Source organism: Salvelinus fontinalis, chromosome 38, assembly GCF_029448725.1.
Source record: "Salvelinus fontinalis isolate EN_2023a chromosome 38, ASM2944872v1, whole genome shotgun sequence".
NCBI lineage: Eukaryota > Metazoa > Chordata > Actinopteri > Salmoniformes > Salmonidae > Salvelinus > Salvelinus fontinalis.
Genome location: NC_074702.1, coordinates 10,283,235 through 10,308,429, shown reverse-complemented (window position 1 = coordinate 10,308,429; position 25,195 = coordinate 10,283,235). Strand labels below are relative to the sequence as shown.

Sequence of the window (25,195 nt, the reverse complement as noted above, 5' to 3'; positions counted from 1 at the left end):
AATGTGACAAAAGATCATAGATAGCTTTTGGTGATCTCACCTTCAATAGTATGATCAACTCAAGCTAATCATAAATATGCTCTTTGTATCAAGTATGCAACAAATGTGGCTGCAGTCAATGTGTCAGCTGTTTTGTAGTCTGAGGCCTATCAAAGGTGAACAACCGTGAACGATGACACTAAAAAGAGGCCATGATTATATGGTGATTCCAAATAGGTCAAACAGTGACCATCAAGCTCGCTAGTTAAGTCAGCTCATTCCTGAAATTCCGGCATAAGTTTGTTCCTGCTCTCTCTTGCATGTTGTGAAGCACATTACTAACCAACTTCCCCCATACATACAGCATCAGGAAGCTCAGTCACATGTAATGCCAACTCTGCATATTTTTTATTTCACTACAACAAAGGCTATGCCTGACATCACAGGGACTTGAGATGAAGCAGGCCTCTCTTATCTTATGGGGGTGTTCTCCCAAGAATAATTCGGTTTTGTGTACAACACAACAGTGATGCATGTTCTGTAGTGGCTCTGTGGCTTATATAGAGCCATACCTGTTCTGAAGTGGCTCTATGGCTTATATAGAGCCATGCCTGTTCTGTAGTGGCTCTGTGGCTTATATAGAGCCATGCCTGTTCTGTAGTGGCTCTGTGGCTTATATAGAGCCATGCCTGTTCTGTAGTGGCTCTGTGGCTTATACAGAGCCATGCCTGTTCTGAAGTGGCTCTATGGCTTATATAGAGCCATGCCTGTTCTGTAGTGGCTCTGTGGCTTATATAGAGCCATGCCTGTTCTGTAGTGGCTCTGTGGCTTATATAGAGCCATGCCTGTTCTGAAGTGGCTCTGTGGCTTATATCGAGCCACGCCTGTTCTGAAGTGGCTCTGTGGCTTATATAGAGCCATGCCTGTTCTGAAGTGGCTCTGTGGCTTATATAGAGCCATGCCTGTTCTGAAGTGGCTCTGTGGCTTATATCGAGCCACGCCTGTTCTGAAGTGGCTCTGTGGCTTATATAGAGCCATGCCTGTTCTGAAGTGGCTCTGTGGCTTATATAGAGCCATGCCTGTTCTGAAGTGGCTCTGTGGCTTATATAGAGCCATGCCTGTTCTGTAGTGGCTCTATGGCTTATATAGAGCCATGCCTGTTCTGAAGTGGCTCTGTGGCTTATATAGAGCCATGCCTGTTCTGAAGTGGCTCTGTGGCTTATATAGAGCCATGCCTGTTCTGTAGTGGCTCTGTGGCTTATATATAGCCATGCCTGTTCTGAAGTGGCTCTGTGGCTTATATAGAGCCATGCCTGTTCTGTAGTGGCTCTGTGGCTTATATAGAGCCATGCCTGTTCTGAAGTGGCTCTGTGGCTTATATAGAGCCATGCCTGTTCTGTAGTGGCTCTGTGGCTTATATAGAGCCATGCCTGTTCTGTAGTGCCTGATGGACGGATTGTGTGAGCCCCATGGCCTCTGCTCTCCTCCCTAACCTCTCTAACCTCCATCCCCTTCCCTTTCTGCCACATTCCAGTACACCCCTACCCCAGAGAAACCGCCCTGAGGAGGGGGCTGATGACATCACCACGCCCCACCACAAGTGGCCCTTTTACTAGAGTGTGTGTTTGGGTCTATATTGGGAAGTGTGTGTGTGTACCCAAGACTAGTGTGTATGTATTGGATGTTTGTATACCAGAGCGAGTGTGTTTGAGCGGTGTTATGTACACATGTATAAAGTGCTGTTGTTGGGTTTGTGTTTGCGTTCACTTGAAAGTGTGTCGGCCTTGTGTGTGTGTGTGTTGTGTGTCCGGGCGTGTGCAAGTCCCTCTCCTTTGCTCTCTTAACTGTGTTGACAAACACAGTTGAGCTTTAACCAAGGCATTATCTAACCACAAATCTGCCCTAATAATAGAGACTTTAAATAGTCACATTATTATGAGGCTTTAATCCCAGCAGGCCTTTATCTCTCACTCACTCTCCAGTTCTCCTGTTGCTGTGCTCTGTAGGCCTGGTTAGGAGTTTTAACCCTTAACAAACGCATCTTCACTCATTACAATCTATGTGCATTGCCAGAATGAGAATGTTATAAATAGGATATAGCAATCTAATAAGTTTGTAGATAGAGATGATTTGTTCTCTAAGCTTCTTTATCTACAAATACCTAGGTGTCTGGTTAGACTGTAAACTCCTTTCAGACTCACATTAAGCACCTCCAATCCAAAATTAAATCTAGAATCGGCTTCCTATTTCGCAACAAAGCCTCCTTCACTCATGCTGCCAAACATACTCTCATAAAACTGACTATCCTACCAATTCTTGACTTCGGCTATGTCATCTACAAAATAGCCTCCAACACTCGGGTCACCATAGCAACACCCATCCGTAGCACGCGCTCCAGCAGGTATATTTCACTGGTCATCCCCAAAGCCAACACTTCCTTTGGCCGCCTTTCCTTCCAGTTCTCTGTTGCCAATGACTGGAACGAATTGCAAAAATCACTGAAGGTGGAGTCTTATATCTCCCTCTCTAACTTTAAGCATCAGCTGTCAGAGCAGCTTGCCGATCACTTTACCTGTACACAGCCAATCTGTAAATAGCACACCCAACTACCTCATCCCCATATTGTTATTTATCTTCTTGCTCTTTTGCACCCCAGTATCTCAACTTGCACATCATCATCTGCACATGTATCACTCCAGTATTAATGCTAAATTGTAATTATTTCTCCTCTATGGCATATTTATTACCTACCTCCCTACTCTTCTACATTTGCCCACACTGTACATAGATTTTTCTATTTTTCTTTTCTTTTGTGTTATTGACTGTATGTTTGTTTGTGTAACTTGTTGTTGTTGTTTTTGTCACACTGCTTTGCTTTTATCTTGGCCAGGTCACAGTTGTAAATGAGAACTTGTTCTCAACTGGCCTACCTGGTTAAATAAAGGTGTAATATATATATTTTTTTATCTGTCTCGCTGTTCTATCAGACAGGATACTATGCCTGCTCGCTATGTGTCTAATGTTACCAGACGCTAATCTGTTGATGCTGTGATTTTTCCATCCTGAGTAATAAGGAATTACTATTTTATTCAGGCCTGAAAATCAGGAACTCTATCAAGAATATAGCATAAGTGTTTTATCTTTATAATGAAAATGGACAAATAGTATTTTTCCTGATTTTCAATAACTGCCAATCAATTGTATCCCCCCCAACAATTGATGGTAGTGTTTGGTAAATTGATTTAGCACAAATTATATTATCTGAGAGGTTACATTAGGTCAACTGATGTGAAATCAGGCTTTGTCTGTGGTTAGCTATTACTACTAGATAGAATAGAACCAACATGACACAGGAAGACAGGTCCTGGACCTGTTGATAAGGCACCGTATCACCAGCCTGGGGTTGGGAATGAGATCAAGGGTGGTGATAATGATTAGGTACCAGTAATATGACTACTACTGACCCAGGGATGCAATGTGTTAGTAGTGGTCAGTCACTTTCTCCACAGTGACAGGGCAGGCAGGAGGAAGGCTGGGGTCTGGGTGTGAATCTCACACACACAGAGACAGACAGACAGCTGTAATCACTGTGATCTGGTGCTGCTGTGTTTATATGGGGAGTGGGACAATCTGTATCTCTTTTCCTCAAGTCTATTATTACCTCTTACGCCTCATATGGTGTTTCCTTCTCCCTCAACCCCTCTCCGTCTCTCTCTGGTTCCTTCTCCCTCAACCCCTCTCTGTCTCTCTCTGGTTCCTTCTCCCTCAACCCCTCTCCGTCTCTCTCTGGTTCCTTCTCCCTCAACCCCTCTCCGTCTCTCTCTGGTTCCTTCTCCCTCAACCCCTCTCCGTCTCTCTCTGGTTCCTTCTCCCTCAACCCCTCTCCGTCTCTCTCTGGTTCCTTCTCCCTCAACCCCTCTCCGTCTCTCTCTGGTTCCTTCTCCCTCAACCTCTCTCCGTCTCTCTCTGGTTCCTTCTCCCTCAACCCCTCTCCGTCTCTCTCTGGTTCCTTCTCCCTCAACCCCTCTCCGTCTCTCTCTGGTTCCTTCTCCCTCAACCCCTCTCCGTCTCTCTCTGGTTCCTTCTCCCTCAACCCCTCTCCGTCTCTCTCTGGTTCCTTCTCCCTCAACCCCTCTCCGTCTCTCTCTGGTTCCTTCTCCCTCAACCCCTCTCCGTCTCTCTCTGGTTCCTTCTCCCTCAACCTCTCTCCGTCTCTCTCTGGTTCCTTCTCCCTCAACCTCTCTCCGTCTCTCTCTGGTTCCTTCTCCCTCAACCTCTCTCCGTCTCTCTCTGGTTCCTTCTCCCTCAACCCCTCTCCGTCTCTCTCTGGTCTGGTGTGTGTGGCTGGTGGGATCTCTGGCTCTGGAGTGACCATTGTGTGTGCGTGCGTCATCTGTTTGTGTGTAAATGGGGTATTGTGTGTGGGGATTAGAGGTTGACCGATTATGATTTTTCAACACCGATACCAAATAATCGGCCGATTTTTATGTGTGTATACATATACGTATATAATTACAACAATACTGAATGAACACTTTTACTTTAACTTAATATAATAAATAAATAAAATCAATTTAGTCTCAAATAAATAATGAAACATGTTCAAAACACAGTGTTGGAGAAGAAAGTAAAGGTGCAATATTTGCCATGTAAAAAAGCTAACGTTTAAGTTCTTTGCTCAGAACATGAGAACATATGAAAGCTGGTGGTTCCTTTTAACATGAGTCTTCAATATTCCCAGTTAAGAAGTTTTAGGTTGAAGTTATTATAGGACTATTTCTCTCTATACCTTTTGTATTTCATATACCTTTGACTATTGGAGGTTCTTATAGGAACTTTAGTGTTGCCAGCCTAATATCGGGAGTTGATAGGCTTGAAGTCATAAAAAGCGCAATGCTGCTGGCAAACGCAGGAAAGTGCTGTTTGAGTTCATGCTTACGAGCCTGCTGCTGCCTACCACCGCTCAGACTGCTCTATCAAACATCAAATCAGACTTAAGTATAATATATTAAACACACAGAAATTTGAGCCTTTGGTCATTAATATAGTCAAATCCGGAAACTATAATTTCAAAAATAAAACATTTATTCTTTCTGTGAAATACGGAACCGTTTTGTATTTTATCTAACGGGTGGCATCCATAAGTCTAAATATTTCTGTTACATTGCACAACCTTCAATGTTATGTCATAATTATGTACAATTCTGGCAAATTAATTACAGTTTTTGTTAGGAAAAGGTCTTCACACAGTTTGCATCGAGCCTGGCGGCCCAAACTGCTGCAAAAACCCTGACTCTGCTTGCACTGAACGCAGGAGAAGCAACACAATTTCCCTAATTAATATTACCTGCTAACATGAATTTCTTTTAACTAAATATGGAGGTTTAAAAAAATATACTTGTGTATTGATTTTAAGAAAGGCATTGATGTTTATGGTCAGGTACATTCGTGCAACGATGTGCTTTTTTCACGAATGCGCTTTTGTTAAATCATCACCAGTTTGGCGAAGTAGGCTGTGATTCAATGATAAATGAACAGGCACCGCATTGATTATATGCAATGCAGGACAAGCTAGTTAACCTAGTAATATCATCAACCATGTGTAGTTAACTAGTGATTATGTAAAGATTGATTGTTTGCTATAAGATAAGTTTAATGCTAGCTAGCAACTTACCTTGGCTCCTTGCTGCAGGTGGACAGCCTGCTACGCAGTCTCCTTGTGGATTGCAATGCAGTCGGCCATAATCGGTGTCCAAAAATGCCGATTGTTATTACCGATTGTTATGAAAACTTGAAATTCGCCTTAATTAATCGGTCAACCTCTAGTGGGGCTAGTGGGACCTCTCATTGTACTCATAATGAAGCGGAGCAGCTCAGGGGTTGGAGGCTGCTTTGACAAGAGGAGAGACTGCCCCTCGCTCTGCCCCTCGCTCTGCCCCTCGCTCTGCCCCTCGCTCTGTCCCTCGCTCTGCCCCTCGCTCTGCCCCTCGCTCTGCCCCTCGCTCTGCCCCTCGCTCTGCCCCTCGCTCTGCCCCTCGCTCTGCCCCTCGCTCTGTCCCTCGCTCTGCCCCTCGCTCTGTCCCTCGCTCTGCCCCTCGCGCTGTCCCTCGCTCTGTGGCCATGTCCGAATACCTGTACTTGCGTTCTAAATAATAGATATTTTGGGCATGTGAAAATCGATATGACAATATCGCAATATTATTTTTGCGCCGGTTGGAAGTACCTGCACCAAAACTCCAGTGTCATTCTTCATAGCTTGTTCTCAGACTTCTTTTTAAAGATGGAGCCAATTTATTTTCAGCACTTTTATTTCCATGATTGATCAAAACTTGTTTTCTCATGGCTCTCTCTTGTCCTTCTGCAGCAGACATATGGTGTCAATATGTTTGGAACATCGAATCAGGAAAAAATCATAGTATCGAATATATGCGATACATATAGAATCGTGAAAATCGCAACACATATCGTATCGGCACCTAAACATTGTGATAATATCGTACCGTGAGGTCCCTGGCAATTCCCAGCCCTACTCTGCCCTTGACTGGCCCTCAAAGCTTTACGCTTGACTACTTGATGGTGTGTGGTCGACTCTCACGGTCCATTTCCCCTACATTAGACCTAGTCTATAGAGAGCTATAGGTTGTTGGTGCTTCAAACAGCTGTGTGTGGTCAGAGAGAAACAGGAGGGATTTGCTCCATTTAAACTGCACTTTAATTGTCTGTTATCAGCCTAACCGTGCCTTCGGGATCTGTTGGTGTGTGTGATCCACACACAGACTGGTATAAGTTGGGCCAAGTGGTCCAATAGGCCATAGCCCCATATTGACCGTTTGGTGTCATGGTCCCAGTATTGGCTACTAGGATGGAGTAGGTCATGGATTAGAAATAATTTACTAAGGATTGATATCGGTGGAGGATGCAGTGACACGTGTTCTACACCCCCCCCCCCCCTCCCCCCTCCACACACACACATACAGACACACAGCTTTTTATGGGAAGTCCTGGACCTCCCACATTCCTGCTTTAGAAAGTTAATAGTTGTCGTCTGTGCTGCATTTCACACTGGAGGAAAACACAACCCTCTCTCACATAGAAACAGACAGAGTGTATCTATCTCTCACACAGAGAGAGAGGCTGTCATCTCAGGTGATGTTCCTGTCTGGTTCAGTGGAACTAAGAAGGGTGTGGCAAGCTGCCTGGGCCGACCCGCACTGTTACTCAGCTGTCTGTGGGTGTGTAATATAATATCACTATTTTACAGAGCCAGCATGTTTCAAAGGTGTGGTGACTACGTATTATATATGAGACACAAAAAGTGTACCCCCCCCCCCTGCACAGACCTGGGTTGACCCTGACCCATCCTCACATCACACATTACACACCACCCACGACCCTGCACAGACCTGGGTTGACCCTGACCCATCCTCACATCACACATTACACACCACCCACGACCCTGCACAGACCTGGGTTGACCCTGACCCATCCTCACATCACACATTACACACCACCCACGACCCTGCACAGACCTGGGTTGACCCTGACCCATCCTCACATCACACATTACACACTACCCACGACCCTGCACAGACCTGGGTTGACCCTGACCCATCCTCACATCACACATTACACACCACCCACGACCCTGCACAGACCTGGGTTGACCCTGACCCAGCCTCACATCACACACTACCCACGACCCTGCACAGACCTGGGTTGACCCTGACCCAGCCTCACATCACACATTACACACTACCCACGACCCTGCACAGACCTGGGTTGACCCTGACCCAGCCTCACATCACACATTACACACTACCCACGACCCTGCACAGACCTGGGTTGACCCTGACCCAGCCTCACATCACACATTACACACCACCCACGACCCTGCACAGACCTGGGTTGACCCTGACCCAGCCTCACATCACACACTACCCACGACCCTGCACAGACCTGGGTTGACCCTGACCCAGCCTCACATCACACATTACACACTACCCACGACCCTGCACAGACCTGGGTTGACCCTGACCCAGCCTCACATCACACATTACACCAGCCACGACCCTGCACAGACCTGGGTTGACCCTGACCCAGCCTCACATCACACACTACCCACGACCCTGCACAGACCTGGGTTGACCCTGACCCAGCCTCACATCACACATTACACACCACCCACGACCCTGCACAGACCTGGGTTGACCCTGACCCAGCCTCACATCACACACTACCCACGACCCTGCACAGACCTGGGTTGACCCTGACCCATCCTCACATCACACATTACACACTACCCATGACCCTGCACAGACCTGGGTTGACCCAGCCGGTACCACCTCACACACACACTCCTAATCCTAACCTGGTGTGGTGTTTGTTTCTAGTTATAGCACGGTGTAATTCGCACTGCTAATTTGCCAGATTAACCTTGTGGTTCTGGTCATGTTGAGTGGATCACACTGTAAAATCCCATTTGGACGGGTCCTTACTGTAAGAACCCATTCTAACTGATCCTTACTGTAAGACCCCATTTGGACTGGTCCTTGCTGTAATAACACATTTGGACTGGTCCTTACTGTAATAACACATTTGGACTGATCCTTACTGTAATAACACATTTGGACTGATCCTTACTGTAATAACCCATTTGGACTGATCCGTACTGTAATAACCCATTCTAACTGATCCTTACTGTAAGAACCCATTTGGACTGGTCCTTACTGTTAGAACACATTTGGACTGGTCCGTACTCTAATAACCCATTCTAACTGATCCTTACTGTAAGAACCCATTTGGACTGATCCTTACTGTAATAACCCATTTGGACTGATCCTTACTGTAATAACCCATTTGGACTGATCCTTACTGTAATAACCCATTTGGACTGATCCTTACTGTAATAACCCATTTGGACTGATCCTTACTGTAATAACCCATTTGGACTGATCCTTACTGTAAGAACCCATTTGGACTGATCCTTACTGTAAGAACCCATTTGGACTGGTCCTTACTGTAAGAACCCATTTGGACTGATCCTTACTGTAATAACCCATTTGGACTGATCCTTACTGTAATAACCCATTTGGACTGATCCTTACTGTAATAACCCATTTGGACTGATCCTTACTGTAATAACCCATTTGGACTGATCCTTACTGTAATAACCCATTTGGACTGATCCTTACTGTAATAACCCATTTGGACTGATCCTTACTGTAATAACCCATTTGGACTGATCCTTACTGTAATAACCCATTTGGACTGATCCTTACTGTAATAACCCATTTGGACTGATCCTTACTGTAATAACCCATTTGGACTGATCCTTACTGTGAGAACACATTTGGACTGATCCTTACTGTAAGATCCCATCTAGCTGTTGTGCAGACATCATGACCTAGCCTGATTTTGGTGTACAGGAGTGAACTGTGGAGAATGAGAAGTCTGTGTATGTGTGACTCCTATGTGTTAATTTAGCAGTGTACAGAAATGAACTGTGGGAAGTGAGGTGAGGATGTCCTCTTCACCAGGCTTACACTGGGCTCCTAACCCCTAATATGACACTCACCCTCTATCGCAAAGCCTGGCTGTAGAATGGGAGGAGGACTGGAATACTTCAGGTTATTTTTATCTGGGAATCTGTCTCTCTGCTTGGGAGAGGACAGATATCTAATTCTAGAGGATGGGAAGTCACAAAAAGACTACTGTGACAATTGCACCTCGCTGATACTTAGTGTGTGTGGTCGGCTGTTGAGTATTCAAATGCCGCCTGGTGCCACCTAAAACGTTCTCGCTCTCCCACTTTTCACCGCCTGTTACCCTCTCTCTCTCTCCCCCACCCCTCCCTCTTCTCTCGCTCTCTATCCCCTCCACCCCTAGTCAGGAATGTGAGATCACGTTTGAAGAGTTTCTTTTCAACCTCTATTTCCCGCTGTCGGTCTTTTGTGTTTCTCCTCCCTCTCCTTGTGTAGACCTGCCCTGTCCTCTATGTACCTGCCCTGTCCTCTATGTACCTGCCCTGTCCTCTATGTACCTGCCCTGTCCTCTATGTACCTGCCCTGTCCTCTATGTACCTGCCCTGTCCTCTATGTACCTGCCCTGTCCTCTATGTACCTGCGTCACTGTTCATTTTGAACTTTGAGCCAATTTATCTCAAGTAAACATGTGTTTTCCCTCATAACTGTGTGTGCACCTGGATGTGTGTGTGTGTGTGTGTTGCTTAGGGGAACCTGTGTGTGAGTCACTAATACTGGCCAAGCAGTGTATTTGAGATATTTGTGTGTATTACTAGGTAGGGCCTTTAGTATGAAAGCCCTGTGAAAATGATGTGTGTGTGAGAAAGCACGTTTCATACACAATATGTCCCAGAGGAGGGGTGTGTGTGTCTTGAGGAGACGTGTTGTCCCAAACGTTCAGCTCAGAGTGCTCTCACAAAACAACCCATTTATGAAGGGATCAAACAAGCCACATGTAGAGAATGATAATCTACTGTAGTCAGCATTAAACCAGCTTGCATTCTTTGTGTTAATGTGTGTGAAGGTGAACACCTGTCTGTCTGTCTGTTTCAACATCACCATGCTGTGTGTGTGTGTGTGTGTGTGTGTGTGTGTGTGTGTGTGTGTGTGTGTGTGTGTGTGTGTGTGTGTGTGTGTGTGTGTGTGTGAGAGAAGTGGAAAGAGGACATCCTCTGTCTTATCAGCTGTGACTGGTTGATCTCATTTGCTCCTTGCGGCTGGCCTGTGACTGGTTGATCTCATTTGCTCCTTGTGGCTGGCCTGTGACTGGTTGATCTCATTTGCTCCTTGTGGCTGGCCTGTACATAAGCACTGTCCTTTGTACACCAGAATCACACACACACAGTGAATCCCTGGTTTTTGTCTGAAATCATAGCTACTTAGCTAGCAGGTTATTGTGGATGAAAACATCATCATGGCTGTTCTGGCCTTGGTCTGTTCTATTGATTAAAGTAATGGATAGAATCGTGTATACGTCTGTGTGTGTGTTTCAGTGAGAGTGCATGGGGTCGTTGGTGTAGGAGAGTGTTGGTGTGTGTGAAGGTCTCTGAGGAGTGAAACCTTTTAAAACCTAGATTAACTGGCCCCTCCATCCTCTCCTCTCCTCCCCCTCTCTGTCACCCATCCCATGGTAGAATACCCCAGTGGCAGATCCTCTTCCATTAACTCTCTCTCCCTCCCCTCGATCTGCCCCTCTCTTTCTCTCACGCCAACTCTCTCGGTTCCCTTCTCCTTTCTCCCCATCCACTTTTCATGGTTTTTTTCTCCTCCTCTTTCTCTCTCTCTCACTCCCCCATTCGTCTTTCTCTCTCATTCCCCCATTCCCTTCAACTGGCTTGTGGCAAAGGGAGCAGTGCAGACCTGTTGTTGGGCTTGTGTTGTTGTAAGGACACAGGTGCTGAATTACTGTGTGGTTAGCATTACCCTGTGGTTAGCATTACCCTGTGGTTAGCATTACTGCGTGGTTAGCATTACCGTGTGGAAACACAACCTGTAGTTTACTGGTGTCTGTCTGATTTGTATCAACTCAGCTTTAGGGGAGCCACACCATGCAGGACACACTCATCTTGGATAGGTAGTCTCGTACAGGTTTTCATGGGTAGCTCTTTGCAGTCCATCATTATTCTATTTTTACTTAGTCATCTTCCTGAAATGTTTATATGCAGTCATTTCTCTGAACTCTGTTTACGTCTCTTCCCAGGTGTGTGTGATGTGTGTTGGCCTGAGAGGGATTGAATAATGCATAGATCATTGGAAAGGTATTTATAGGAAAGCAGAGTGATTCAAGTTTAATGGCAGGCCTTACCATCAGTGTTGAACAGCATCATACACGCTCTCGCTCTCGCTCTCTCGCTCGCGCTCTCTCACAATTGTTTGTCGCTCTCTTTTCCTGTCTTCAGTATACTGGCTAGAATGTATCCTTCACATCTCACATCTCTCCATCCCTCTCTTTACTTCTCTCCCTCTTATCCCTGTCCGTAAGCTGTCCAGCATGTCATATTGTGTCTTTTCGCTCTGTCAGATGAACAGCCTCTAGCGCTGTTAGCCATGTAAAGACATTGATATTTGATAGTTGTGATGTGCAGATCTCAGCCATTCACTGTGCCGCTGAGGTCTGATCTGTGGAAGGTAGGCTGGAACTAGAATGCTGAAAGACGGTTCAGGACGACGCAATGCCTAATACAGCTTCATACAGCTTCATACAGCTTCAAACTGCTTCATACAGCATCATACAGCTTCAAACTGCCAAATGCTCAAAGCTGATTTGAAATATATTGTGATCCGCCCGATAAACCAGAGCAGTGTGTTTGGGTTTAATCTTGTGTTTATGTGTGTCCCAAAAGGAATAGCAGCGACCCAAAAACTCCTGACCTGTTGTTGGGAAACACTCATCTGTTTCTCCATCCCTCTCTCCACGTTTTCTTCTCTGACAGTGTTCACTCCAGCCTTCCATAAGCCTCTTATTTTTCCCACTACCTACCTTTCCCCTCTCTCCATCTCTCCTTCATGTTTACATTGCCCCAGTACCTACCTTTCTCCTCTCTCTATCTCTCCTTCATGTTTACATTGCCCCAGTACCTTCCTCTCTCTATCTCTCCCTCATGTTTACATTGCCCCAGTAGCTTCCTCTCTCTATCTCTCCCTCATGTTTACATTGCCCCAGTACCTACCTTTCTCCTCTCTCTATCTCTCCCTCATGTTTACATTTCACCACTACCTTCCTCTCGCCATCTCTCCCTCATGTTTACATTGCCCCACTACCTTCCTCTCTCTATCTCTCCCTCATGTTTACATTGCCCCACTACCTTCCTTTCCCCTCTCTCCATCTCTCCCTCATGTTTACATTGCCCCACTACCTACCTTTCCCCTCTCTCCATCTCTCCCCCATGTTTACATTGCCCCACTACCTTCCTTTCCCCTCTCTCCATCTCTCCCTCATGTTTACATTGCCCCACTACCTTCCTTTCCCCTCTCTCCATCTCTCCCTCATGTTTACATTGCCCCACTACCTACCTTTCCCCTCTCTCCATCTCTCCCTCATGTTTACATTGCCCCACTACCTTCCTTTCTCCTCTCTCCATCTCTGCCTCATGTTTACATTGCCCCACTACCTTCCTTTCTCCTCTCTCTATCTCTCCCTCATGTTTACATTGCCCCAGTACCTACCTTTCTCCTCTCTCTATCTCTCCCTCATGTTTACATTTCACCACTACCTTCCTCTCGCCATCTCTCCCTCATGTTTACATTGCCCCACTACCTTCCTTTCCCCTCTCTCCATCTCTCCCTCATGTTTACATTGCCCCACTACCTACCTTTCCCCTCTCTCCATCTCTCCCCCATGTTTACATTGCCCCACTACCTTCCTTTCCCCTCTCTCCATCTCTCCCTCATGTTTACATTGCCCCACTACCTTCCTTTCTCCTCTCTCCATCTCTCCCTCATGTTTACATTGCCCCACTACCTTCCTTTCCCCTCTCTCCATCTCTCCCTCATGTTTACATTGCCCCACTACCTACCTTTCCCCTCTCTCTATCTCTCCCTCATGTTTACATTGCCCCACTACCTTCCTTTCCCCTCTCTCCATCTCTCCCCCATGTTTACATTGCCCCACTACCTTCCTTTCCCCTCTCTCTATCTCTCCCTCATGTTTACATTGCCCCACTACCTACCTTTCCCCTCTCTCCATCTCTCCCTCATGTTTACATTGCCCCACTACCTTCCTTTCTCCTCTCTCTATCTCTCCCTCATGTTTACATTGCCCCACTACCTTCCTCTCTCCATCTCTCCCTCATGTTTACATTGTCCCACTAACTTCCTCTCTCCATCTCTCTCTCGTGTTTACATTGCCCCACTACCTACCTTTCCCCTCTCTCCATCTCTCCCTCATGTTTACATTGCCCCACTACCTTCCTCTCTCCATCTCTCCCTCATGTTTACATTGCACCACTACCTAACTTTCTCCTCTCTCCATCTCTCTCTCGTGTTTACATTGCCCCACTACCTACCTTTCCCCTCTCTCCATTTCTCCCTCATGTTTACATTGCACCACTACCTAACTTTCTCCTCTCTCCATCTCTCCCTCATGTTTACATTGCCCCATTACCTTCCTTTCCCCTCTCTCCATCTCTCCCTCATGTTTACATTGCACCACTACCTACCTTTCCCCTCTCTCCATCTCTCCCTCATGTTTACATTGCCCCACTACCTTCCTCTCTCCATCTCTCCCTCATGTTTACATTGCCCCACTACCTTCCCCCTCTCCTCTTTCTATTTCTCCCTCATGTTTACATTGCCCCACTATCTTCCTTTCTCCTCTCTCTATCTCTCCCTCATGTTTACATTGCACCACTACCTACCTTTCCTCTCTCTATCTCTCCCTCATGTTTACATTGCACCACTACCTACCTTTCCTCTCTCTATCTCTCCCTCATGTTTACATTGCACCACTACCTACCTTTCCTCTCTCTATCTCTCCCTCATGTTTACATTGCACCACTACCTACCTTTCCTCTCTCTATCTCTCCCTCATGTTTACATTGCACCACTACCTACCTTTCCTCTCTCTATCTCTCCCTCATGTTTACATTGCCCCACTACCTTCCTTTCTCCTCTCTCTATCTCTCCCTCATGTTTACATTGCACCACTACCTACCTTTCCTCTCTCTATCTCTCCCTCATGTTTACATTGCCCCACTACCTTCCGTTTCCCTTAATTTCCCCTCCTCTTGCTCTCCTTCCTCCCTCAAAACGTCCATCTCCCTCCACTTTCCCTCTTCCTCACTCTCTGCTATGTTTACATCCTCCCCTCCTCTCACCGACTGGTGTTATAGGGTGACATCAGTGGTAAGCTCCTTGCCCAAATGGCCACTGACAGACACACACACAGTGCCCTGCTCTGGGTCATAATACTTTTTATCCAGGGCCATTTTTAGCATCAGTCTGCTCTATGCGATTACACACACAGACACACACACAGACACACACACAGACACACACACAGACACACACACAGACACACACACAGACACACACACAGACACACACACAGACACACACACAGACACACACACAGACACACACACAGACACACACACAGACACACACACAGACACACACACAGACACACACAGACACACACAGACACACACAGACACACACAGACACACACAGACACACACAGACACACACAGACACACACAGACACACACAGACACACACAGACAGACAGACAGACATGCACTCGAATACGATACAGTAACGATAAGTTTTAGTTTGAATCGATTTGATTTGATTAAAGAACGATGCGATACAATTCTTTGCACTAACATTTTGTTCTATAAACACATTCATTTTCCATTCTAAATTAAAATCTGCTGCAGATGGAGCTCATGAGCTGGGCCTCTCTGAGCTGGGCCTCTCTGAGCTGGGCCTCTCTGAGCTGGGCCTCTCTGAGCTGGGCCTCTCTGAGCTGGGCCTCTCTGAGCTGGGCCTCTCTGAGCTGGGCCTCTCTGAGCTGGGCCTCTCTGAGATGGGTGTGTGTGTGTGGTGTATACTATGTAGTCACCTGATCTGAGTCATAAGGGACTAGGCATCTACTACCACTTTTGGTTCTGACATCACCATCACCCACTAATGAACTTTTCATGTTTGCAGTTGAAGTGTTTGAACTAGTAATGTATCAATATTTATTGTTGACAAATTAGCTGGTGTGTGTGTGTATATATATGTATATACATATATATATATATATATATATATATACATACATACATACATACATACATACATACATACATACATACATACATACATACATACATACAGTTGAAGTCGGAAGTTTACATACACTTAGGTTGGAGTCATTAAAACTTGTTTTTCAACCATTCCACAAATTTCTTGTGAACAAACTATAGTATCTACTTTGTGCATGACACAAGTCATTTTTTCAACAAATATTTACAGACATTTATTTCACTTATAATTCAATATCACAATTCCAGTGGGTCAGAAGTTTACATACAATAAGTTGACTGTGCCTTTAAAACTTCTTATGGCTGGGATCCCGTTAACCTCTAGGGTAGGTGGAACGGTAGCGTCCCACCTCGTCAACAGCCAGTGAAACTGCAGGGCGCCAAATTCAAACAACAGAAATCTCATAATTAAAATTCCTCAGACATACAAGTATTTTACACCATTTTAAAGATAAACTTGTTGTTAATCCCACCACAGTGTCCGATTTCAAAAAGGCTTTACGACGAAAGCACAACATATCATTATGTTAGGTCAGCACCTATTCACAGAAAAACACAGCCATTTTTCCAGCCAAAGAGAGGAGTCACAAAAAGCAGAAATAGAGATAAAATGAATCACTAACCTTTGATGATCTTCATCAGATGATACTCATAGGACTTCATGTTACACAATACATGTATGTTTTGTTCGATAAAGTTCATACTTATATCCAAAAATCTCAGTTTACATTGGCGCGTTATGTTCAGTAATGTTTTGCCTCCAAAACATCCGGTGATTTTGCAGAGAGCCATATCAATTTACAGAAATACTCATAATAAACATTGATAAAAGATACAAGTGTTATGCATGGAATTTTAGATCCACTGCTCCTTAATGCAACCGCTGTGTCAGATTTCAAAAAAACTTTACGGAAAAAGCACACTATGCAATAATCTGAGTACAGCGCTCAGAGCCCAAACAATCCATGAAGATATCCGCCATGTTGTGGAGTCAACAGATGTCAGAATAGCATTATAAATATTCACTTACCTTTGATGATTTTCATCAGAATGCACTCCCAGGAATCCCAGTTCCACAATAAATATTTGTTTTGTTCGATAAAGTCCATCATTCATGTCCAATTACCTCCTTTTTGTTTGCGCGTTCAGTACACAATCTAAACTCACGACGCGCGGGCAAGTCCATGCGAAAGTTCAGACGAAAAGTCATATTACAGTTCGTAGAAACATGTCAAACGAAGTATAGAATCAATCTTTAGGATGTTTTTAACATAAATCTTCAATAATGTTCCAACCGGAGAATTCCTTTGTCTTCAGAAATGCAATGGAACGCAAGCTAACTCTCTCACGTGAACGCGCCTGGCCAGCTCATGGCACTCTGCCAGAACCATGACTCAAAGAGCCCTCATTCCCCCTTCCTTCACAGTAGAAGCATCAAACAAGGTTCTAAAGACTGTTGACATCTAGTGGAAGCTTTAGGAAGTGCAATATGACCAATATCCCACTGTATCTTTCATAGGCATTGAGTTGAAAACCTACAAACCTCAGATTTCCCACTTCCTGGTTGGATTTTCTTCAGGTTTTTGCCTGCCATATGAGTTCTGTTATACTCACGGACATCATTCAAACAGTTTTTAGAAACTTCAGAGTGTTTTCTATCCAAATATACGAATAATATGCATATATTAGCAACTGGGCATGAGTAGCAGGCAGTTTACTCTGGGCACCTTATTCATCCAAGCTACTCAATACTGCCCCCAGCCATAAGAAGATAAACAGCTTGAAAAATTCCAGAAAATTATGTAATGGCGTTCAAAGCTTCTGATAGGCTAATTGACATAGTTTGAGTCAATTAGAGGTGTACCTGTGGATGTATTTCAATGCCTACCTTCAAACTCAGTGCCTGACATCATGGGAAAATCAAAAGAAATCAGCGAAGACCTCTGAAAAAAAATTGTAGACCTCCACAAATCTGGTTCATCCTTGGGAGCAATTTCCAAATGCCTGAAGGTAACATGTTCATCTGTACAAACAATAGTACGAAAGTATAAACACCATGGGACCACGCAGCCGTCATACCGCACAGGGAGGAGACGCGTTCTGTCTCCTAGAGATGAACGTACTTTGGTGCGAAAAGTGCAAATCAATCCCAGAACAACAGCAAAGGACCTTGTGAAGATGCTGGAGGAAACTGGTACAATAGTATCTAAAGCCACATTAAAACGAGTTCTATACCGACATAACCTGAAAGGCCGCTCAGCAAGGAAGAAGCCACTGCTCCAAAACCACCATAAAAAAGCCAGACTACGGTTTGCAACTGCACATGGGGACAAAGATCGTACTTTTTGGAGAACTGTCCTCTGGTCTGATGAAACAAAAATAGAACTGTTTGGCCATAATGACCATTGTTATGTTTGGAGGATAAAAGGGAGGTTTTCAAGCCGAAGAACACCATCCCAACCGTGAAGCACGGGGGTGGCAGCATCATGTTGTGGGGGTGCTTTGTTGCAGGAGGGACTGGTGCACTTCACAAAATAGATGGCATCACGAGGAAAGGAAATTGTGGATATATTGAAGCAACACCTCAAGACATCAGTCAGGAAGTTAACCTGTCTAGGATCAGCGTGCCGCTAGCGGCACTCCCCCCCCCCCCCCCACTGAAAAACCAGTGCCGCGAAATTCAAAAAAAATATTTTTTTAAAATATTTAACTTTCACACATTAAAGTCCAATACAGCTAATGAAAGACACAGATCTTATGAATCCAGTCAACATTTCCGATTTTTAAAATGTTTTACAGGGAAGACACAATATGTAAAGATGTACATCTATTACCTAAAAACACATTAGCATATTCCACCATCTTTTATTTGTCCACCAACACCAGTAGCCATCACCAATTCGGCTAAACTAAGATATTTATAGCCCCTAACCAACAAAAAAACTCATTAGATGACAGTCTGATAACATATTTATGGTATGGGATAGGTTTTGTTAGAAAAAAGTGCATATTTCAGGTATATGGCATAGTTTACAATTGCACCCACCATCACAAATGGACTAGAATAATTACAATGAGCAACGTGTTTACCTAACTACTAATCATCAAACATTTCGTAAAAATACACAGCATACACGAATCGAAAGACACAGATCCTGTGAATACAGACAATATTTCAGATTTTCTAAGTGTCTTACAGCGAAAACACAATAAATCGTTATATTAGCTTAGCACATAGCAATTAGCAGCCCAGCATTGATTCTAGCCAAAGTGAGCGATAAAAGTCAACATCGCCAAAAGATATTAATTTTTTCACTAACCTTCTCAGAATTCTTCCGATGACACTCCTGTAACATCACATTACAACATGCATATACAGTTTGATCGAAAATGTTTATATTTAGCCACCAAAATCATGGTTAGACAATGTGAAATGTAGACAAGCTGGTAAAGAAAACGTCCTTGCGCCACTTAGACAGTGATCTACTCTTATACATAAATACTCATAAACGTGACTAAAAAATATAGGGTGGACAGGGATTGATAGACAATTTAATTCTTAATACAATTGCGTTATTACATTTTTTAATTTATCCTTACTTTTCAATACAGTTTGCGCCAAGCGAAGCTACGTCAAAAAACATGGCGTCCTAAGCCACTAAAATGTTTCGACAGAAACACGATTTATCATAATAAAAATGTCCTACCTTGAGCTGTTCTTCCATCAGTATCTTGGGCAAAGGATCCTTTCTTGGGAGAAATCGTCTTTTGGTGGAAAGCTGTCCTCTTGCCATGTGGAAATGTCAACTACGTTCGGGATGAACTGAAAAGCGTTCCCAACTTTTCACATCGTTGCAAAAATAAATGTCCCAAAATCGCACTAAACGGATATAAATTGCTATAAAACGCTTTAAATTAACTACTTTGTGATGTTTGTAACTCCTATAACGAGTGAAAAGATGACCGGAGAAATATAACAGGCTAAACTAATGCTTGGAACAGGAGAGGGTCGGTGTCTTCCACGCGCGTTACGCAGCAAGAAAAGACTTGCTAGCTAAAGGTTTTTTTCATTTGTAGTGCCTGTGAACGAGCAATCGAGCCCGTTGGAATCGTCATCACGTAAAGGCATCCAGGGGAAGACGTAAGAAGTGTCCGTATAGTCATAGCAACGACAGTGCCCGTTTAAATGACTTCAGAAAAGTGGCCAACGTTTCTCAAATCTGACTCCATGTCAGGGAAATTGCTGTAGAATGGGCTCTGTTCCACTTAGAGACAAAATTTCAACTCCTATAGAAACTATAGACTGTTTTCTATCCAATAATAATAATAATATGCATATTGTACGATCAAGGATTTTGTGGGAAGCCGTTTAAAAAATTAGCCACATTAGCATAAATAGTCTAAACAGCGCCCCCATCCCCAACAGGTTAAAGCTTGGTCACAAATGGGTCTTCCAAATGGACAATGACCCCAAGCATACTTCCAAAGTTGTGGCAAAATGGCTTAAGGGCAACAAAGTCAAGGTATTGGAGTGGCCATCACAAAGCCCTGACCTCAATCCCATAGAACATTTGTGGGCAGAACTGAGAAAGCATGTGCGAGCAAAGAGGCCTACAAACCTGACTCAGTTCCACCAGTTCTGTCAGGAGGAATGTGCCAAAATTCTCCCAACTTATTGTGGAAGGCTACCTGAAACGTAGTTAAACAATGTAAAGGCAATGCTTCCAAATACTAATTGAGTGTATGTAAACTTCTGACCCACTGGAAATGTGATGAACGAAATAAAAGCTGAAATAAATCAGTCTCTCTACTATTATTCTGACCTTTCACATTCTTAAAATCAAGTTGTGATCCTAACTGACCTAAGACAGGGATTTTTTTACCAGGGTTAAATGTCAGGAATTGTGAAACTGAGTTTAAATGTATTTGGCTAAGGTGTATGTAAACTGCGCTGTATGTAAACTTCCGACGTCAACTGTACATAGTACATCTTAGGATTTCACACCCATCGAAGCAAAACTACCAAAACTGTTGCTGATGGTGAAAATTAACAATAGAAATCAAATCCAGAGTAAGTCCCGTGCAGAAGGTATTAGGATGTTGTCTTCGGTAGCTTAGTTTTATTCCAGTAAAACACAATTTTCTACAGAGTATAGATAGCAATAATATAGCAAATGACATAGGTTGTCATTCAGCTAATAAAGGCTAATATCACGCAAGCCATTTTAGCATTTTAGCATTTGCCCAGATGTGCAACATCAGGAACATGCCCAGTTTGACAAGGCTACTAATATTCCGTAGGGGTGTTGGGCATGCAGAATGACTTGTACATCAATGACTGTCAGCACCGTTACATGCTTAGTTTGACCCTGAAGGAGAGGACACGGTTGTCACAAGTTGAGGTATTTTCGTAAAGTAGAAAGAAAGAAATAGGAGATGTGAACCTGTGATTGTTAAGGTCTGGATTGGTTTTGGGTCCCGGGACCGACGCAGTCATATCTTAAACATTTGAACTGGGGACCGATACGTATCGGTGAATCATTACAGGACTGTATCCCCTGACCTGTAGAGAGAGAGCTGGGGAAGAGAAAGATTAGAGCAACAGGGATGGAGTGATTGATGGAGTGAGAGAGAGTACGCAGTGGCAGAATACCTGACCACTGACTGACTCAAACTTAAGGAAGTCTTTGACTATGTACAAACTCCATATACTACCCACCACTGCGACCTGTATGCTCTCGTTGGCTGGCCCTCGCTACATATTCGTCTCCAAACCCACTGGCTCCAGGTCATCTATAAGTCTTTGCTAGGTAAAGCGCCGCCTTCTCAGCTCACTGGTCACCATTGTAACACCCACCTGTAGCATGCACTCCAGCAGGTATATTTCACTGGTCATCCCCAAAGCCAACACCTCCGTTGGCCGCTTTTCCTTCCAGTTCTCTGCTGCCAATGACTGGAACAAATCGCAAAAATCACTGAAGCTGGAGACTTATATCTCCCTCACTAACTTTAAGCATCAGCTGTCAGAGCAGCTTACTGATCACTGTACCTGTACACTGCCAATCTGTAAATAGCACACCCAACTACCTCATCCCCATATTGTTATTTATCTTCTTGCTCTTTTACACCCCAGTATCTCTACTTGCACATCATCATCTGCACATCTATCACTCCAGTGTTAATGCTAAATTGTAATTATTTCACCTTTATGGCCTATTTATTTCCTTACCTCCCTACTCTTCTACATTTGCACACACTGTACATAGATTTTTCTATTGTGTTATTGACTGTACGTTTGTTTATGCGTAACTCAGTTTTTGTCGCACTGTTTTGCTTTATCTTTGCCAGGTCGCAGTTGTAAATCAGAACTTGTTCTCAACTGGCCTACCTGGTTAAATAAAGGTGAAATAAAATAAATAATAAGTCTCCGTGAGCATAGCTTTGCTATTGAGAAAGTGCGCCGTAGGCAGACCTGGCTCTCAAGAGAAGACATGCAATGTGCTCACTGCCCACAAAATGAGGTGGAAACTGAGCTGCACTTCCTAACCTCCTGCCCAATGTATGACCATATTAGAGAGACACATTTCCCTCAGATTACACAGATCTACAAAGAATTCAAAAACAAACCCAATTTTGGTAAACTCCCATATCTACTGGGTGAAATACCACAGTGTGCCATCGCAGCAGCAAGATTTGTGACCTGTTGCCACCAGAAAAGGGCAACCAGTGAAGAACAAACAAACACCATTGTAAATACTAGGGATGCACAATATATCAGTGAACACATCGGATGGCTAGTTTAGCGCCGATGTCAAAGCTGACGTGCATACCTATATAACGTAGGTACGTGACACCACGTAAAATGTTGCGCTATATTTGCAACACAGCATTCCTTAACTAGCCCACAATTTCTGCTGTGTGGATCTAGCAGTCAACAGCCATTTGAAAGACTAACAACTCAAAGTCGAAATCCATTGAAGCCAAGATAATGGAATTCATTGCCCTTGACAATCAACTGTTCTCTGTCATGTGTGATGTTGGCTTTCGCCGACTGGTCGAGCACCGGTGCACACTACCAAGCGCACTATTTTTCAGATGTTGCCCTACAGGAGTTACATAGTAATAGCGTCACTGCTATTAGCTTCACGACATACATACTACGGAATGTCGTTTGGGTCTTAGCGTGTCAAAAAAGATACAGTAGCACTGTCAAAGCGGTACAAAAAAGTCTGCAAACAAGCAAACACCGGCCATGAACGATGTGTTTACAATACTGCGTTTGTAATAAAGCATCATTTGTTCGACCGCAACTTATGGGGTATCTAGCTTTAGCTTGGTACCTAGCTAGCACCAATACAACCAGCCTGAAAACAATGACCAGTCGAAACTGCAGTCATTTTCATTATTCTTAGCAATGATTTAGGAATCCTTGTGAGTAAGTATTAGCTAGGTTGCCACTTGTTGTTCGCCTATTGAAATTGAACTTCAGTTCATGAAAATAAATAGCTAGCCAGCTACTTAACCCTGTTGCCCAAAGCTAGTGTTATAAGTAGCCAGCTAGCTTCATCTGGCTAGTGAGGCTCGACCGGACTGGGTTATGTGTTGTGAAGCTAGCCACAATAAGGATTAGGCAGAATAGTGGAATTTACAGTTTGTCTACAAAATAAAAGTATGTTATTGAGAGTAATGCAAATGAATACAAATAGTAGAATTATGCCATACCTTTTATTTTGCAGGCTAACCGCAAAGTCCACTATTGTGGCTAATCCTTATTGTGGCTAGCTTCACATAGATGGGTCCGACCACCATTAATCAAAAAATAACTGTCTTTATAAATTAGGGTTATTTTAGATTACACCTAGCTATATAGTTAGCTAGCGAACTATAGCTACTGAAACCGATTATGTCGTTTGCTATGTTTTTGGGGAAGAACATTTTTTAACATTTTATTTGACCTTTATTTAACCAGGCAAGTCAGTTAAGAACAAATTCTTATTTTCAATGGCGGCCTACCAGGGACAGTGGGTTAACTGCCTTGTTCAGGGGCAGAACGACAGATTTTAACCTTGTCAGCTTGGTTACTAGTCCAACGCTCTAACAACTAGGCTACCTGCCGTTTTCATCCATTAGCTAGCTTTTTTTTAATGATCAGCACTGTAGGTGCACGAGACAACTTTACCAGCATCATAGCATACGTATCGATGAATCGTTGTGTAATATTAAATACGAGTGATGGTGTAATCAATGTGTAATAACTATGTAAAACATTTATGAATGCATTCAATTATTATGTGACTGTCATATTCAGGTCCTGATTGGTCAAGAAGCTTATTTGACACGCAAAGACCCAAACGGCGCTCCGTAGCAAAGACCCAAACGGCGCTCCGTAGCAAAGACCCAAACGGCGCTCCGTAGCAAAGACCCAAACGGCGCTCCGTAGCGAAGACCCAAACGGCGCTCCGTAGCGAAGACCCAAACGGCGCTCCGTAGCGAAGACCCAAACGGCGCTCCGTAGCGAAGACCCAAACGGCGCTCCGTAGCGAAGACCCAAACGGCGCTCCGTAGCGAAGACCCAAACGGCGCTCCGTAGCGAAGACCCAAACGGCGCTCCGTAGCGAAGACCCAAACGGCGCTCCGTAGCGAAGACCCAAACGGCGCTCCGTAGCAAAGACCCAAACGGCGCTCCGTAGCAAAGACCCAAACGGCGCTCCGTAGCAAAGACCCAAACGGCGCTCCGTAGCAAAGACCCAAACGGCGCTCCGTAGCAAAGACCCAAACGGCGCTCCGTAGCAAAGACCCAAACGGCGCTCCGTAGCAAAGACCCAAACGGCGCTCCGTAGCAAAGACCCAAACGGCGCTCCGTAGCAAAGACCCAAACGGCGCTCCGTAGCAAAGACCCAAACGGCGCTCCGTAGCAAAGACCCAAACGGCGCTCCGTAGCAAAGACCCAAACGGCGCTCCGTAGCGAAGACCCAAACGGCGCTCCGTAGCGAAGACCCAAACGGCGCTCCGTAGCGAAGACCCAAACGGCGCTCCGTAGCGAAGACCCAAACGGCGCTCCGTAGCGAAGACCCAAACGGCGCTCCGTAGCGAAGACCCAAACGCCGCTCCGTAGCGAAGACCCAAACGGCGCTCCGTAGCAAAGACCCAAACGCCGCTCCGTAGCAAAGACCCAAACGGCGCTCCGTAGCGAAGAGCCAAACGCCGCTCCGTAGCAAAGACCCAAACGGCGCTCCGTAGCAAAGAAAGAAACGTTGAGAAAGAAACGACTGAACAAAGGAACAACGAAACAGCACAGCAAGTAAGTGAAAGAAATAGGTTTTGATTATGTTTTACTGGTAATGGGAACATTACTGGTAATGCCAACAAAATAACTTTTGTGTGTGTGTGTGTGTGTCTGTGAGAGACCTTTATTTAACTAGGCAAGTCAGTTATGAACAAACT

General features: G+C 44.5%; 2 protein-coding genes across 4 annotated transcripts in view; both read left to right on the top strand.

Moving 5' to 3' along the window:
* LOC129837888 (ETS domain-containing transcription factor ERF-like) overlaps positions 1-25,195 on the top strand; it is a 105,915-nt gene that overhangs the window by 4,338 nt on the left and 76,382 nt on the right. The gene's annotated exons all lie outside the window — the stretch shown is intronic.
* On the top strand, positions 982-24,292 carry LOC129837889 (uncharacterized). The gene is made up of 2 exons (XM_055904395.1): positions 982-18,354; positions 20,178-24,292. Exon 1 carries the CDS (start codon positions 12,785-12,787, stop codon positions 13,952-13,954), a length of 1,170 nt encoding a protein of 389 aa, XP_055760370.1. The 5' UTR covers positions 982-12,784; the 3' UTR covers positions 13,955-18,354; positions 20,178-24,292.